This window comes from Nycticebus coucang, chromosome 1 (assembly GCF_027406575.1).
Source record: "Nycticebus coucang isolate mNycCou1 chromosome 1, mNycCou1.pri, whole genome shotgun sequence".
In the NCBI taxonomy this organism is placed as follows: Eukaryota; Metazoa; Chordata; class Mammalia; order Primates; family Lorisidae; genus Nycticebus; species Nycticebus coucang.
The window spans coordinates 20,338,243-20,354,700 of NC_069780.1; the positions used below are offsets into that span (position 1 = coordinate 20,338,243).

Sequence of the window (16,458 nt, forward strand, 5' to 3'; positions counted from 1 at the left end):
TGAGTTAATTTGTTATGTGCTATGTAAGTATAGGAACTTCACGGAGTAAATAAGTGCTCAGTAAATATTTATCATTTTTACATGTTCTTGTCTTTCATAAGTTATTATATTTAAAATTAAGTATTGATTTTCACAGAGATTTTTATTTACTCAGTGTTTTCAAACATCTACTTTGAGTGTGTTATAAAATAATTTGGGGACAAAGGTCATTGCTGGTAATAAAAATAGATATTTAAATTGTACTTTCTATTTATACAGAGTTTTGCTAACTGGGGGGATATAGCAAGCGCTCAGAATCTAAGCATTCAAACTTTGGTGTCTTATACAATTCATATTTTCATTCAACAACTTTTTCCCTTTTCAAGTTATGCTGCTTTTCAGGGATCAACTTTTGTTGATTACACAGGTAGAGAATGAAAAGAGCAACTAGTAGTTCACTGCTCAGTTTAAAATATTTTGAAAAAACGTTTGCATCAGCTAAGGAATTGGTGCAAGGGAACCTACTTTTTAAGGAGGCCACTTCATAAATATCATGTGTGTTCTACTTTTCACAGAACTTCCATTCTGTCAAGTATAAATGTTCCAATCTTTTGCTGTAATTTTTATTTTACTTTCTTGTTTTGGTTTACTTTACATGTATATATATTTTTAACTTAATTTCCTAAAATTTATTTTAACATATATTTGTCTGCCAAATTTAGTAACTCAAAGACCTTGTTTGATAAAAGAAGCTTCATAAACCACATTTATTTTGTATCTCTTCGTTATCTTTATTCATTTGTCCACCATATCTAGTGTTACTAAACTGACATCATTTGCTCAAAAAAAAAAAAAAATGTGTTTTATTTACAGGGCACAGCTTATGGAAGTGCTCCTGTACCTTCTCGCAGGCAATTATGTGAGTCTCTGAAATTCAGCTCTGTGTTGTCAACATGACTATGTGTTACTGTGCTGTAGCATGGCATGCTGATTGAGACCAAATGCCCAAGGGTCAATATGCAATGCAATCCCCAGTGTTGTATATTACCTCCAGTGTGTGTAGTAAATGGTTCCCTTTGCCTCTTCCTTATCTGTTTGTCATTATTCAGTCCATTTAAGAAAACTGCATTGCAGTGTGGCCAAGTGTGTTGAGACCGCAGTGATAGCTCAAAGTCTGGGGCAAAGAAAGAAGTGGCTCTTATTAAAGTTTATTTTCATTTAGCAACAATGATAATACTTTCTCTGTGAACTCAATCAGTAAGCTTTGTTAAATCCTAACTTCTTTTTACTTACTTGTTCAAAGACTTTGTATATCATGTACAGTTGTGCTTTTGCCACAGCTAAGGAGGCCTTTCCTAAGAACAGAAATCCAGTACAAGAAATCCTTCCAGTGAATTTAAAGCAACCTTGACTTTCTAACCACTTTAGTTTGTTTCTAAGTCATATTTAGAAAATTCAAAATAGTCTATGATTTTTTTATAGAAATCTCAGATGTACAACCTTGCTTGGCTATATATAAATATATGCACATAATCTAGCACAGGATTAGATTTGAACAAGAATAAATAAATGTATCAATCCATAAATATATGCACCCAGGCAGAGTCAGTTACCTGTATTTCAGTTCAGGAGATTGCGATTTCTGTGACAGCTTTTCTGCTGTGACATGAACTTTTTTCAATAAGAGATGTATATGTGAATTTAACATGTAGAATCTCCAAAGTGCCATCAGACTTTGAGAAAGAGCTAATTTCATTGTCCATTTCATTCATGTCTTTTCTCTTCTCCCCCCACCAGCATACATCAGCTAATCGTGGTTGTTTACCTCCATTACAGACTGCTATAGCAGTACACTCATGTGATTCTAACTGTTGCACCTAGCAGTAAATGCCAAACAGATTAATCTCAATATGATGTTAAAGGTGATTTAAAGGTAAAGTCCTATTTTCATAATGATTTTATTCAGTATTGACAGAAGAGACATAATTTGATGACATTCACCGAGAAGGACCTGGGAATCAATTAAAAAATGCAGTGCTTATAAAGCTGCCCAAACTATGAACTATCTAGTTCTATCTAGTGCACTTGACTAGTGAAAGAATTCTGAAGGTTTAGAAACTTATGAATAAAGTTGCAGTAGAAAAAACTGCTAATGTGAATGGAAGATGGGATTTGGATATATTAAATATCTGCTTAAAGTTTAAAACCTCCACAGATCTCAAATTGTCCTTTGCTATCATTTCTTTTTATTGATCTCTCTGTCATCCATATTTCTAACATATGCTAAAGGTGTGATTTCTTTTATTTAGGTATTAATGCAGCATTAATTGATACAAATTGACTATAGAAAAATATTTAATAAGATGAGAAATATTTTGTTTAAGATTTTCTTCTTTTCACAAGGGAAAATCATTTTTGTGGAATGTGTATTTATTGCTTTGAAGATAGAGTAATGTTATTATGGAGATGGAGAGCATATTGTTACTAGGAATTTTGAGGAATGTGAATTTATTGTATGTGCTATGAAATCATAAGTGGAACCATAATGATATGAAAGTATTATCCTAATTTTGAAATAATCATTTCTCACTCTCACAAAATCAGAGTTTATAATATAAAAAATACTGGATATTTGAGATTTCACATCATTAGTTTTGGTTACATGAGTTAATCTTAAAAGTCGAAGGAAAAATAAAAGGATGTATTATTTATGTCTGAGGATCTTAAATTGAAAATTATCAATCTGTGTCACCATACGATGAATGTTACCCTCTTAACATGTGGACTTGGAAATAGTAATCATAGTAAGAGTCTTGGATTTGGAAAGTTAATTATTGTATTTCTTTTTGGTCAAGTGAAAGTCTTGGAATCCATACATTAAACATAAATGGTTTCCTTAAGTATTTTTACTTGTGGTATTAATCAAAGATATAAAAAGAATAAATGGTTTATTTTTCACATGAACATCAAAATACTGATTTTGATCAACATCTACCTTTCTACTGTATTTCTAACATTAATTCCGACTACACGTCTTGCCATTGGTTCTTTATTCTAGATTTCTATGTTTCTTTTTTCTTTTTTATTTTTAACTGTCTCAGAAACTGTGACTAATATTTACTTCAAACTACAAGTAACTAACTTTTTATTATTTTTTTGTATTCACTATTAAGTTATTCCTTTTTTTGTGGCAGTAATTTTAACAATTTCAAATCATATCTGGTTAAACCATTTTCTTTAACAGTAAATCAAAACATAATCTAACAACATAGAGGGATTGCTCAGATAATGAGGTAGCTAGAAAGGCCTTGAATTTACAATGAGGGATTCAGCTTGGGAAGTCTGTGTGGCCTTGGGAAGTTCAGCGGCCCACCTAACTATCCTTTATTTTTTCTAGTACTTGGGCAAAGTTAAATTGGAAATAATATAGTTTTTGCTAATACTTTTCACTTTCAGAAAAAATCTTGAAGAACTAACATGAAGAGTAGAGAACCTTGGAAACTTATATGAATGCTAATCATAATTTTTTTAAATGTTAAAAGGATATATCGTCTATTCAAATAATAATGACCTCTTAATTTCCTATTGGTTTTTATTTTTACAATTGTAATCAACTTCATTGAGTGAAGCTCTATCATGCCTTGATATGACTAATTAAATTTGACCTGAATTAATATCTATACATTTAAACAATTTTGCAAAGACTCCATACAATTCAGTCTCAGTGATTCACAATACAAGTATTAATTTCAAATTGATTAGTTTTTACATTTTGGTGACTATAATTACTACTTTAAGAGTTCCAAATTACAGAAATATGTTTACAACACAAGTCTTCTCTTTTTTGAAAGTATATTCTAAAATGGAATAGACTAATTATAAAATTTAAACTAATTCTAACATTCTAATGAAGAGATGTGTCAGTTAGAAAGGGAATAACAGAGAAAAACTAAATGGCTGATGAAATCATCAGTAAATATATTTTCTCTAAAAAAGTACAAGCACCAAGTTTTACAATGAGTGTTATAATTTGGTTAAAATAATTAAATGTAGGTGCTTTGCTTTAATATATCATAAGATTGCTTCATTATTTCCCAATCTGTGAATGAAAGGAGCATCCCGTGTTTATAAATAGTCTATTCAAAGGTTATCGTCTAATTCAGCTGAGTCCTACCTCAGATAGTTGTATAACAAGCTAGCTGTACTGACTATGCATGATAATAATACTCCAATTCAGAGGCAGATAATAGCTATCTTTACAGCCGATATGGGATTGCAATTATATAAAGTCAGGGATACACATGGAAACAGAGCTTTGTTATTGATCATTAAATGGTTGAGAAATTATCCTAAAAATAAATGAAAATAATTTTTGCTACACATTATTGAAAGATAAAATATTTCCATAGGATTTCGTATATTTACTTCAATATATCCTTGAAAACATAAAAACGTTCCATGAAATAGCATTCATTTTTGGTAAATTCAGACTTTCTAAATAATTTGTGCCATTAATTTTCTGTAGTATATTTCCCTCTCAATTTGCTTTAACTTACCTTCCCTAATTTTCGTTCAAGATTTTTTTTAAGCTAACTAGCATTTTTAATTAAAAATTGATGACCAAAACCAAACATTTGATAATAAAGGTAGGATAGCAAAGTATCTATTTGAAGTAATATTTCTCATAGTCAGCAAAGATGATTCTAAAATGCCAGTGTCTGTAAAAAAATTTCAAACAAATATTCCCACCATGCCTTCTGATGGCGTTCATTCTCTTCTTGATTAGTTTTTTGCTGTCATTTCTTCTTTTTCTTTCTCTATTGTCCCACACAATACCTTTGCATTATTTATCATTCTATTTTAGAGGTATCTTTGATTTTACTTATTTTCTTCACTCTTTACCATGCTTAGTAACAGCATAAAAGTAAGTTGCAACAATAATTCAGGACTAATGGCTCTTTTTCTATAAATACCTTTGAAATACACCTTCAAAGAACCTGTGTGGTGAGTTTGCTTCAAACTTTCTATGAGTAAACCTTTTCCTATCAGAGTGCTTTTAGGAAACAAAGACAAGTGCATTCTGTCTACAAATTCACATGTAAGTACATGTATGTATCTGGATCATCTTTAGAAGAGATGTTTCAGTTAGAAAGTGAATAACAAAGAAAAACCAAGAGAAACTAAAATGATACAGCAGATAGTTAGAAAGAAGAAAAGATGCACACAAGGTAACCTGTGCTATAATCCAGTGGAAAGCAATTTCCAAATATTGAGATCAAAGTAATGATTTTACACGTAATTGAGCTTACAATTTGGAGCTAGTAAGAAGGAAAAGCTATGTGCAGTTCTGGCAAAAAGAAAAAAAAGGCATTTCATTTGCTATATTGACAACAAATAGGCTTCAATTTTCTTTAACAAATGGAATTTCTCTAAAAAAAAAAAAAAAAAAGATACACTGCTAGTCTATAGTCCCAGCTATAGACTGAACTCAGCCAAGAATTCTGAACATAAAGACAGGTCAACAGAAAAGACCTAAACTAAATGACCCAAACTTGACAATAGTAATTATTATTCTAGGCCATTGTGTTTATTTGGGAGATATAGGGATGTGTGGGAGAGTATTTTTTTTGGGGGGGGTAATTATTTTTATTTTGAGATACACAAAAATCAGGAAACATAAAACCTGCAGGGATAGAAACAAAAGAAGCCCTCCCAGGTATCCTGATAAGCTGCACAAGTTAAAACCTACATGGTGAATCAGAAAGGACATTGTCAACTGTGGTACTTGGAAATGGAATGGAACATAGCACAGTCTGTCCCAAAATTTCCATAGTCACACACACACACATATATATGTACATTCTGGTTTCTGTGTTGGGTGTGGAAAGCTGGAGGGATCATTGATCCCACGCTAACAGTAACAACATGAAATCTGGAGAAAATTTAAACATGTAAGCTTTCTTGAATCATCAGAGAGCTAAAGTTACACGGCAACCACATAACTTGTATGTAAGTAAAGATACGTACCTGCCAACAGAAACCAGATATGGCGGACAGAGCCAGATAATAGTAACAATTCTGCAACTATGGTTAACGAATTGATAAGGGTCAAGTGTGGTCTGGCAAGGGAATATAAATATGATGAGAATTGGTGCCAACTTCCAGGCTTTTCTCTACAGATCTCACTGGACACTGACATAAAAATATTATCAAGATTCCTATGAAGGTGTCCCCTGTGCCAGAGGCCCGAAAAAGGGATCAGCTGCTCTAGGAAAGGTGCAAAACACAAACGTGATTATTCCCTTTATTATCTGTATGGAACAAAAGCCTAAAAATTCCATGTGAAAACTCATTGCAGCTAGGAGAAGGGAAGAGAAAATGATCTTTCATTCTTGGGAAAGAGACTGTGACAGGAACACACGGTAGGCCCACAATTACAACTGGGGGAGAAGCTAAATCCCCGAGAAGCCCATATCTGTGAAAGCTGGGGACACGGTGGGCTTAGTCAGAAGGAACAGAGAATGTGAATCCTTTCCTCTCAGTCTTGTAGACTAACGAACACTAGTGTTATTGATAAGAGTGGACTATGGCTGGGAACGTTACAAGCAGGTGAACAGAAACTTTCTCTGAGACACAGCACAAGGGAGAGATCTAAAGCTGATGAAGAGGCATACACTAAAAACAAACAAACACATGAACAAAAACCTATAGCAGACCAATCTCTACTCTAAATGCAAAGTGTAGTTACAGAAAATTGAAGCCTGGAGATAACCATAGCAACAATCACCAACCCAGCTCAAGACCTGCATAGATTGACACCCCCCCCCCCCACACACACACACACTGAGTGCCTCTGAGCAGGAAAAGCAAGCTCATTTCTAGGCATGACATTTATTTGCTGATGTCTCAATGGTCCCACACAAGATTGTTGGGGCATACGTAAAAAGCAGGAAAAACAGTACCCTGCCAGTGGGGACAAGAATCACCAGAATCAGATTCAGATGGTATGTAGATGTGGAAACAATAAGGGGGACTAAAATAATCATATTAATGTCTTAGATACTGAAAACATCTGACACCATGCATGAAGGGAGTTCTGACTTCAGCAGAGAGATAAGCTGTATGAATGAACAGATGGAAAGGCTAGATCTTCAAAGCTCCATAACAGAGATGAAGAATGCCTGTGATGGTCCCAGCTATAGACTCAACTCAGCCAAAGGAAGAATTACGAACTTAAAGACCGGTCACTAGAAATGACCCAATCTAAAACACAAAAGGAAAAGAAAAAGAGGTGGGGTTGCAGCATGGGGGAAGGAAGAACACAGATTAAAGATCCGTGGAAAAATATCATCAAATGGTCTAACTGAAGTGTAATTGGAATCCTGGTGGGAGAATAGGACAGAAGAAATATTTGAGAAATAATGGCTACAAATTTACTAAAATAATGGCATGCACTAAATTACAGATCTAAGAGGTTTAAAGACCAATAAACAGATAATGAAGGTGAAGAATAACAAAAACACACTTAGGCATATTGTATGCAAACTGCTGAAATGGAAGACAGGGCGAAAGTCTGCAGGGGATTTGCAGCTGGAGGGGGCAAGAATGTGCACCATACCAAGGGGAACGGAGCTAAGAACTACAATAGACTTCTCGTCAAGTACCTTGTAAACCAACAGACCGTGATGTGACATCTTTCAAGTTTTGAAAAGAAAAATTAAACAAGCTAGCTCCACAACATTTTATAGTCACGGAATATATCTTCCAACAATGAAGGACAAATAATGACATTTTTCTCAGACAAATGAATACCTGAGTAAAACACGACAAAAAATGTTAAAGGGAGAAATGAAGATCATTTGGAACAGAATAAATTAAAATAAAAATAAAATTTATCTTAAAAATGCCATATATGGAAATAAGTATATTCATACGTGATTTTGGATTTATGTTGTGATTTAATTTGTGACTTTTAAATTATAATTAAGTTATATTTACTGCTAATATGTTCTAAGTGTTTTTGTAGTTTATGCTACCTACCTCTATAATAGCTTTTGTAGATGTCTTTTTGGGTGTGTGTGTCTACATGCGTTTATATGTTGATACAGTTTTACAATATGTATTAAAACTTAATGATATAGTAGGGCCTGGTGGCTCTCCCCTGTAATCCTAGCACTCTGGAAGGCCAAGGTGGGTGAATTGCTTGTGATCAGGTGTTCAAAACCTCCGTATCTAAAAAAAATTGCCAGGCATTGTGGCAGGAGCCTATGTAGTCCTAGCTACTTGGGAGGCTGAGGCCAGAGGATCACGTTAGCCAAAAAGCTTGAGGTTACTGTGAGCTATGACAGTACTACACTCTACCGAGAGTGACAAAGTGAGACTCTGTCCCCCTACTCCCCCATAAAAGTTAATGTTAAAGTCAGCACTGTACTTAATATGTTACAGAGGAGACTTGTACAGGAACTTGCCCTAGTTCAGGAACTTGTACTGTACTATTAAAACGTGAATGGTCTAGTATTGCTATTCCATACTTCTATACATCAACAATTATAGTGATAGTTACACTATTGGCAGGTTGTTTAATATTCACATGTTGTTACAGTCTGATTTTACACCAAATTAGTATATTCTTATTCTAATTAAAACAAATGTTTAAACTGTTTGAAATTCAATATTAATTTTACACTGTCATATGCATTAACTAAATTTTTCAATAAGCATGGGACATTTGCCTAAAAGTAGCTTAAAACAAAATGACAGCATTTAAGGGTTATAAATTGAAGTTCATCATTGATTTTGAGCGTGAGTTTAATCTGTTATAACTTTTCTAGAAGGTACAAAATGATTCAATGTCTGCAGATAAGGAAAAATATATAATAAGAAATTGCCAGGGGCTGACAATATGTATTGTAAATAGTCCCAGAGATTATCTATTCTAATCCATCCATATCACATATAAATTCTTGAGAGATTAAGTTGTTAATCTAAAGTCCAAGAGTTAGTGACAAAGTTAGGCTTTTCACTCCCGTGTCCTAATTTTTTCTTCCGAAGTTCCTTTTAATATTTCTGTCAAAGCATCATGTCTTTCCCCCTCCAATATATTTTGTAGAAAGTTTTCATTTTTCCTCCCAAACTAGTATGTTACTCTTGAAGGGTGCATCGAAGTTAGTCAGTTGAAGACATAAACAAGAGCAAGTCTGAGATAGTGGGGCAGCTCATGGAAGGCCTGGCAGTGCCCAGGGCACAGCTGTTGGGAGAGGCCGCCCTGCTCCGAGAGCCAGAGGATAGGCACTTGTGCAACTCAAGGGTTTCCTTTGCTATGTAGAAGTCTGTTTCTCAGTTATAAGCCAAGTGGAATTCATAAGTACTGCTACAATTTTTCTTGTTTTAATGTTTCATATTATTTTAAGGTCCCTACCACTCATTTTTTAGTGAAAATTCAGGGTTCTGCTTCATTTTTTTAATTTGTACAGAATTATATTCAAATAAGCATTGTTGGATCACGCAGACAACCTGAAAATAAACTATTTTAAGTCAATTCCTCATTTATTTGTGGAATGAGGCATATATTATTCATGATCTAATCTTTATGTCAATGAATTAGAGATGATTAGATATAAATATATATATCACAGTGGGTTTTTTGTTTGTTTGTTTGTTTTGCTTCTTAAAAAGCAAACAGGCCAGGGAATTCAAATCACCGGGAAAGTCTGATGTGAATGGCAGGTCCTTAAAATATAGCTGTATTAGACCTCGATGCATTGCAGTATCTCAGGAAGGAAGACACCAGCCAGAGTAAAAGGATTAGCCATTGTTAAAACAGACCCCAGGAAGAGAATAGAGAGTCAAGAGGCCAATTATTCAAGTAGCCCCCATGCTCCATCCAGAAGACCCTTGCAGCGTTAACCCCTGTGGCAGGGATGGTGTATTTTATTATAGAAATGTGCACACTGGTAACTTGGCTTAGTGGTTGAGCATTCCCTTGTCTGCATCAGTCTGTGTTCCACGTGTAATCTCTGTATCATCTGTGGTCTGTTTTTCCGTATGAATCTACAGGGAAAACAGAAGGCTGGAACCCAGAGCCCTCAAGTATTTGGTTCCCTCAACAGTGACAATTCAAATTGGAAATCAATAAATACACTTTTCACATGAAACTTGTTCAGATGAGTCTGTCCACTGCAAAAAAGTCATTCTTGGTCTGTTTTTAAACCTGAAAAGACAAATAGTAAAATTTTGAACATAAACAATGCACTGAAATAAGATTTCCTGTAAGACTCCCCACCCCCAAGAGGAATATTCTTGAATGGATCTTTTCTATACAGCACCACCCCCACAGCCTTGCTCTACTGGCATTTAAAAGAATATGAACATCTATAAATAGAGCTTTTATTTTCTTAACATTCATTTTTGGGTCTTGATAGTATTCAGAAAATCAGTAGAAAAAAGTAGATGTACAGTAATGACTTAATTGTGAGATTTATCAAACCCTACTCAAAATTTAACTTGAATGGGTTGAAGAGATTAAAGTAAATTCCAGTATCACATCAAGTCTTCATCTATGAAATGTTAATCAGTACCCCAAATTAATAAGATATCACGTTAACTTATTTGTTAACATCTGCGTTTATTCAATTTACATAGGAAATGAAAAAAAATAAATACTCATTGAACACTGACACTCTTCTATAAAATCTTGCTGATCAGAATTCATTAAATGCATGTCTTAGAGTAGTCTTATGTAGAGTAGTCTGTCTTTTTAGAATTTTGTTTTCTAGAAGAGGTTATGTAAGTTACAAACTGTTGTATACAGACAGGCTTTATTTGCTGTTAATCAGAGAGTGTGTTTCTTTACTCCCAAGTGCACAAATAGACAAAGGAAGAAAACTGTAAAAGTACAGCAAAAATAATATGGGCTTGGGCTATCAAGATTAAAAGGTTTTAAAACATATATAATATTTTTTGCAATTAATATTTTTTTAGATCACATGGTGACAAAGGAATCATTGATTTTCAAATTGTAAACTCTGAGAGGTTTTCTTTTCCCCTCCAGCCCTTCAGGATCTCAGAGTCTAGTGTCTTCCTGTCCTCTGTCTTTTTATTCTTTAATTCTGCACATCACGTGGAGCTGTGCTGGAAGGGTCAAGAATTCAGACATTTGAGGAGGGAGACGAAAGTTGCTTGACTTCTTGATATTACAAGAGATTTAATAGGCTGCATAATTTCTTAATAATGAATGCTCACTGCCTTTCATTTAATTTCTCATCATACTGGTTTCTAAATCATCAGCAATACAGGAAATGTACATGAAAATTGCCTTTTAATGGACTATAGTTTGTGTAAACTTGTAAAATTGTATTTATGCTCCTTGCTAAGAGAAGCATATTTTAGAGCTGATTGGGAACTCCTAGGGAAAACTTAATAATAAGTTATTTAATCTTCTTAACAGATCTGAAAAGGGGACTTTAGCCCCATTTCCAAATGAGAAATCTAACTCTCTTAGTGACTATAGACTTGAGTTAGTTTCCTGGGTCTGCCATAACAAACTACCACAAATGTCATGTTTAAAACAACAGAATTTCCCCTCACAGTTCTAGGGGCCGGCAGCAGGATTGGTTTCTTCTGGAGGGTTAGAGGAGAATTCTCATCATCCTATCTGCTGGCTCTGGTGGTCGCTGACAATTTTTGGTGTTTCTTGGCTTGTGGACTCTACTCCCAAGGCCTTTTCATGTGGCCCTTTTTCTTGTGTCCTTTGCCATTTTTTTCTTTTAGGTCTCTTATAAATACTTTGGATGTATGGTGCACCCTTAATTCAAGCTAATCTTGTTTAATCTCAAGATCCTTAATTTAATTACATTATGGAGATGCTATTTCCAAATGATATATGGCAGCCTCTTTAATTTCCAAAAATGAACAATGTCATTTCAGTGTAATGACTGACTGAAAATAAAATTTTTCTCTCTAATCAAATATTAACTATTTTACTAATGCTATCGCTTTGATTAGGAATGTTTTCTTTATTGGGAAAACATCCTGCTTATCACTTATAAATCAGGAAAAAATAATTCAAGTAGATATAGTGGATTTTTGTCATTATACGAATTATATAGACTTTAATATGTTTGTACAAGATAGACAAAAATATACAGAAAATTAATTTTTAAAGAAATATAGCATTAAGTTTTTATAAAATATTTATTATTAAATTGACTCCAAAAATATCATAAAAGTTTTGAATAAAAAACTTAGTAGAGACTGGGATTCTTGTTCTATGATATAAATGGTTATTTGGTGTTTGTTTATGAAGAAATGAATGTTAATATTTAATTACTGAAATCTGGGAAATTAAACATTTAAAAATATTTAAATACCAATTATATTATTTTATGAAGGTTTTGAATGGCGATTTAGAAAAAATAGAAATACAACAGCGATAAAAATGTTTTATATTCATGCTTATATAAATATTGCATAATGCATATTTTAGGTTTGTTTCTTCTTGTGGCGACTCTTTAAACATTATTATTATTATAGAGAAGTTAATAGTGGTAGAGCATCACAGCTGTCCTATCTATGCTTTGGTGTCATGCCATCAATCAGCTTCCCTGTGTTTTCACGTGCCTCTTGATAACTGGCCATTTTTAAAGCCATCTGAGTAGATTTCATATTGGATATTTTACAGAAAAGTGCAACCTAAAATCAAAAAACTTTAACCTAAGGACTCTAGAGTAACTAAATAAAGATTTATGTCTATAAGGATAACACTCTGTCAAAGTACAGTAGACCCTCTGTATGTTGGCCACCCAAGAGACTGTAACCAACTGGTCAACACAGGCAGCAGTGACTGTAAGGAGCTAGGCCGACTGCACTGCTGTGTACACATGGTGCGTGGCCTGTCCGTGGAAGTTAAGTCAACTTAAGGAGGTGCTCAACGTAGGGAGGCGGTTGGCTATGCAGGTTCTACTGAAATGTGAACGATGATGTGACTTTTTGAAATAAAATATTGAAATAACTGTTCAAAATATTTATGTGGAATCAGGTTTGAACTTAGAAAAAATTTCAATAAAGTTCCAAGATGATATAGAGACTAATGCTGAGCCACAGATTCCACATAGATTCTGGAAGAGGCGGGATAGACGTAGGAAAGGGGAATGAGGCGGACAGGAGAAGGGAGAAAGCAGAAGCAGAAAAAACATGAGTCAGTGTTCAACTTCGTTGTACTTAACTCTCAAGTCAACTGATCAGGTTTTTCCTCATTTCGGTCGAGCTCCCTTCCTTCATTTTGCTTTTCTTTTACTTCCCTCTGTCCCTCATGCCCCATACATTCTTTCTCCATATGGCACAGTGACTCTGAAGTTTAGATTTGAAGGCTAGTGTGTCTTAAATCAGAGATACTCTTCCATAAACAAATCCTAGGATTGTCCTATAGTCCCTTTCTTTGGTTGATTAAAAACCCATCAGTCTAGCCAAGTGCCTAATGGGTCATTTGCAGGATGAATAGGTAAAAGAATACAAAATTAATCACTGAATTTTTGAAAATCTTTATCTGATGGGGAAACAGAAATAGATGCTTTCTTCCTACTGTATGTTGGGTTTTATTTTTCACTAATTAGTATCTGTATTGATCAAATTTACGTCATTATCTCATTTATTCAGTTGTGAGATATTTGTCCCTGCACCTGGAAAAGTCACCTGGCCTCATGGAAGTGAGAGATAAGGAAATCAGTAATTATAGTCCCGAATATGAAGTTACAAAATAGAAACAAGTGAGCTGAGATTGCAGCCAACTGGAGGGTCAGGTCATGTGTCTGGGGCATATGAGTGTCCTTGAAATGAAAGTGATAATTGAGGTGCTTGAAGAATGGTGGAAAAGACTCTCTTATCTTTCATACATTGTTAATTATTTTTCACAATACATATTGTAAATGAGAATGTAGATTTCTCTCTCGATTGATACTTTGGATTCACTTATCAAGCAGGATTTTATGTGTAACTCAGAATATAATTGGCACTTTAAAATAAGATACTAAAATTTTGATTTTTAGTTGGTAAGTCCAAGAATGTAACAAAACAATTTTGAAGACAATATTTCAAAGTAATAGAAAAACAGGCAGTGAATTCACATGTTTATTTCTGCTTTAATAATATGGACAAGGTAAATCCAATACATGCCACACTGCTGAAATATAAACTTACTTTGTCTGGACATTAACATAATATGAGGTACATGTTTGGTCTATAAAAATTAGGTCAACTTAAGAAGGTGGTCAGTGTAGGCAGGTGGGCAACTATGGAGGCTCTTCTGTACTTTATCTTCTGTTACCAGCCACGTGGTTAGATGGTTAGCACTCTATTTATTTACTGTAATTATCTACATTCTTAATTTCTAAACAAGGAAAGTAACTAAAGATATTATTATTTCATGTTTTGATTCAAGGCATGTTACTTGTATGTTAAACTATCTTTAAATAGTTCAAAAGAAAATTAAGGTATGGAATTGATGAATTTGAATTTGGATAAAACCAACAGGGATACTAAGTAATAAGAAGTTATTTATAAACTGTGATTATGAGGCATGGAAAACAGGGATCCAGAGTAGAAACAAGTCCTGTTTTCCTAGAGGGTACTTTAGTTAGACTTCAGAGCAAGTATCAGAAACCACCTAAAACACGAAGTTACTACGTTGTTGGAAGGCCGGTGGATTAGGAAGCAGGAGTTCCGCGGCGCCTGTGGCTCAGTCGGTAAGGCGCCGGCCCCATATACCGAGGGTGGCGGGTTCAAACCTGGCCCCGGCCAAACTGCAACCAAAAAATAGTCAGGCGTTGTGGCGGGCGCCTGTAGTCCAAGCTGCTCAGGAGGCTGAGGCAAGAGAATCGCTTAAGCCCAGGAGTTGGAGGTTGCTGTGAGCTGTGTGAGGCCACGGCACTCTACCCGAGGGCCATACAGTGAGACTCTGTCTCTACAAAAAAAAAGAAAGCAGGAGTTCCCTGTTATTGTCGGTTCATGCTACCACGTGCCAGAAGTGGAGGTTAGGAAGCTGCAGGAAACCACATCCACACCGTGGCTGTCCAGAGCTCCTGGTGACCACACAGCAGAACATGAGCTTGTGTGTAGGAGCCCACACGTCGGTCACCTCCCCCTCCCGAAAGACAGGGGCCTCTGCCTTCCTGTTACCTTCCACATTGCACCTGTACACAGCTCAGCAGTGGAGCCCAAAACACCTCACCAGCTCTGGTGGCAAAGGAGCATGGAAAATGTAGTTTCCAGAATTCAGGGACCTTAGAAACGGGGCAGAACATGCAAGGGGCCAGAAGGGGGGCTGATAAAGAAGAGAAAAAAAATGTAAGAAAAGGAGAGGCTGAAACATCATAGAACAACCCTGAGTTATAGTTTTCAATAAAACATTAGTGAGGTCTTTTGTCAGCTGTGCATGGGCCGAGGCCGCGTGAAGGTGGAACACAGCCCGATACACAGAAGCAAATGAACAGGGAGATGGCAGACAGACGGCTGCTCTGACATGTCACCTACTCCCCCAACCACGCACCGTCCCAGGGAGTCTCACTGTGATCCGGGCTTAGGACCCTGACTGCAGTGCCAGAGACCCAGAGGGGAGAATCCAGCGTGTGTGTTAGGACAGTGTTTGTACAAGTCTGGTGTCTAGATGAGCACCAGCCCCGGTGCTGGACACTTAGTGAGAAGGGAGTCTCTCGGAATCTCTGCCTGAGCCCTCCACGACAAGAACATGCTGCAGGTGGGGCCCAGCAGCTATATTTTAACAAGCCCCCTGGTAATTCATACATCCTAGATTCTAAGATCTGTGGTTATAGACTTAATTTAAAATGTTTACTCCCTTAAGGGTGAGGTATGCACTAAATTTAGTCAGATGACAGTGAATTAAAGATTTTTCTTAATATACTAAATTTTGCTAAGCATGTACAAACGTCACAACTATGGGTTGTTAGGTTAGACTATGCTTTAATAAGCACAAATAGTATCCCTTGAGAAATCTTTTTTTTTTTTTTTAAGACAAAGTCTTACTTTGTCACCCTCAGTAGAGTGCTATGGTGTCACAGTTCACAGCAACCTCCAGCTCTTGGGCTTAGGCGATTCTCTTGCCTCAGCCTCCTGAGTAGCTGGGATTACAGGTGCACCACAACACCTGGCTATTTTTTTGTTGCCGTTTGGCCGGGGTGGTTTCGAACCCGCCACCCTCAGTATATGGGGCCAGCACCCTACGCACTGAGCCACAGGCACTGCCTGAGAAATCATTTTTGCTATTATTTATTAAAGGTCCAACTATGCTGTTGTGGTTGTGGTAGTACGAATAGCTGACATGCGTACTGACATGCGTACCATGTGTCAGTAACTACAGTGAGCTCCAGGCTTACCCCGACTCCGCTGATGTTCCCCTGGGGGACAGCCAGTGCTGTTCTGGCCTCCTTCTACCCATGGGAAAGTAGAGGCCGTATCAGAGCTGCCATT

General features: G+C 35.8%; 1 protein-coding gene across 1 annotated transcript in view; it reads left to right on the forward strand.

Annotated features, from left to right (window-relative positions):
* Window positions 1-856: 856 nt before the first annotated feature.
* The window catches only part of LOC128597582 (serine-rich coiled-coil domain-containing protein 1-like), a 239,029-nt gene continuing 223,427 nt past the window's right edge, over window positions 857-16,458 (forward strand). The window contains exon 1 of the mRNA XM_053608094.1: window positions 857-898. Within this exon, the coding sequence (XP_053464069.1) occupies window positions 863-898 (36 nt within the window). The 5' untranslated portion in view covers window positions 857-862. The remainder of the gene's footprint in view (window positions 899-16,458) is intronic.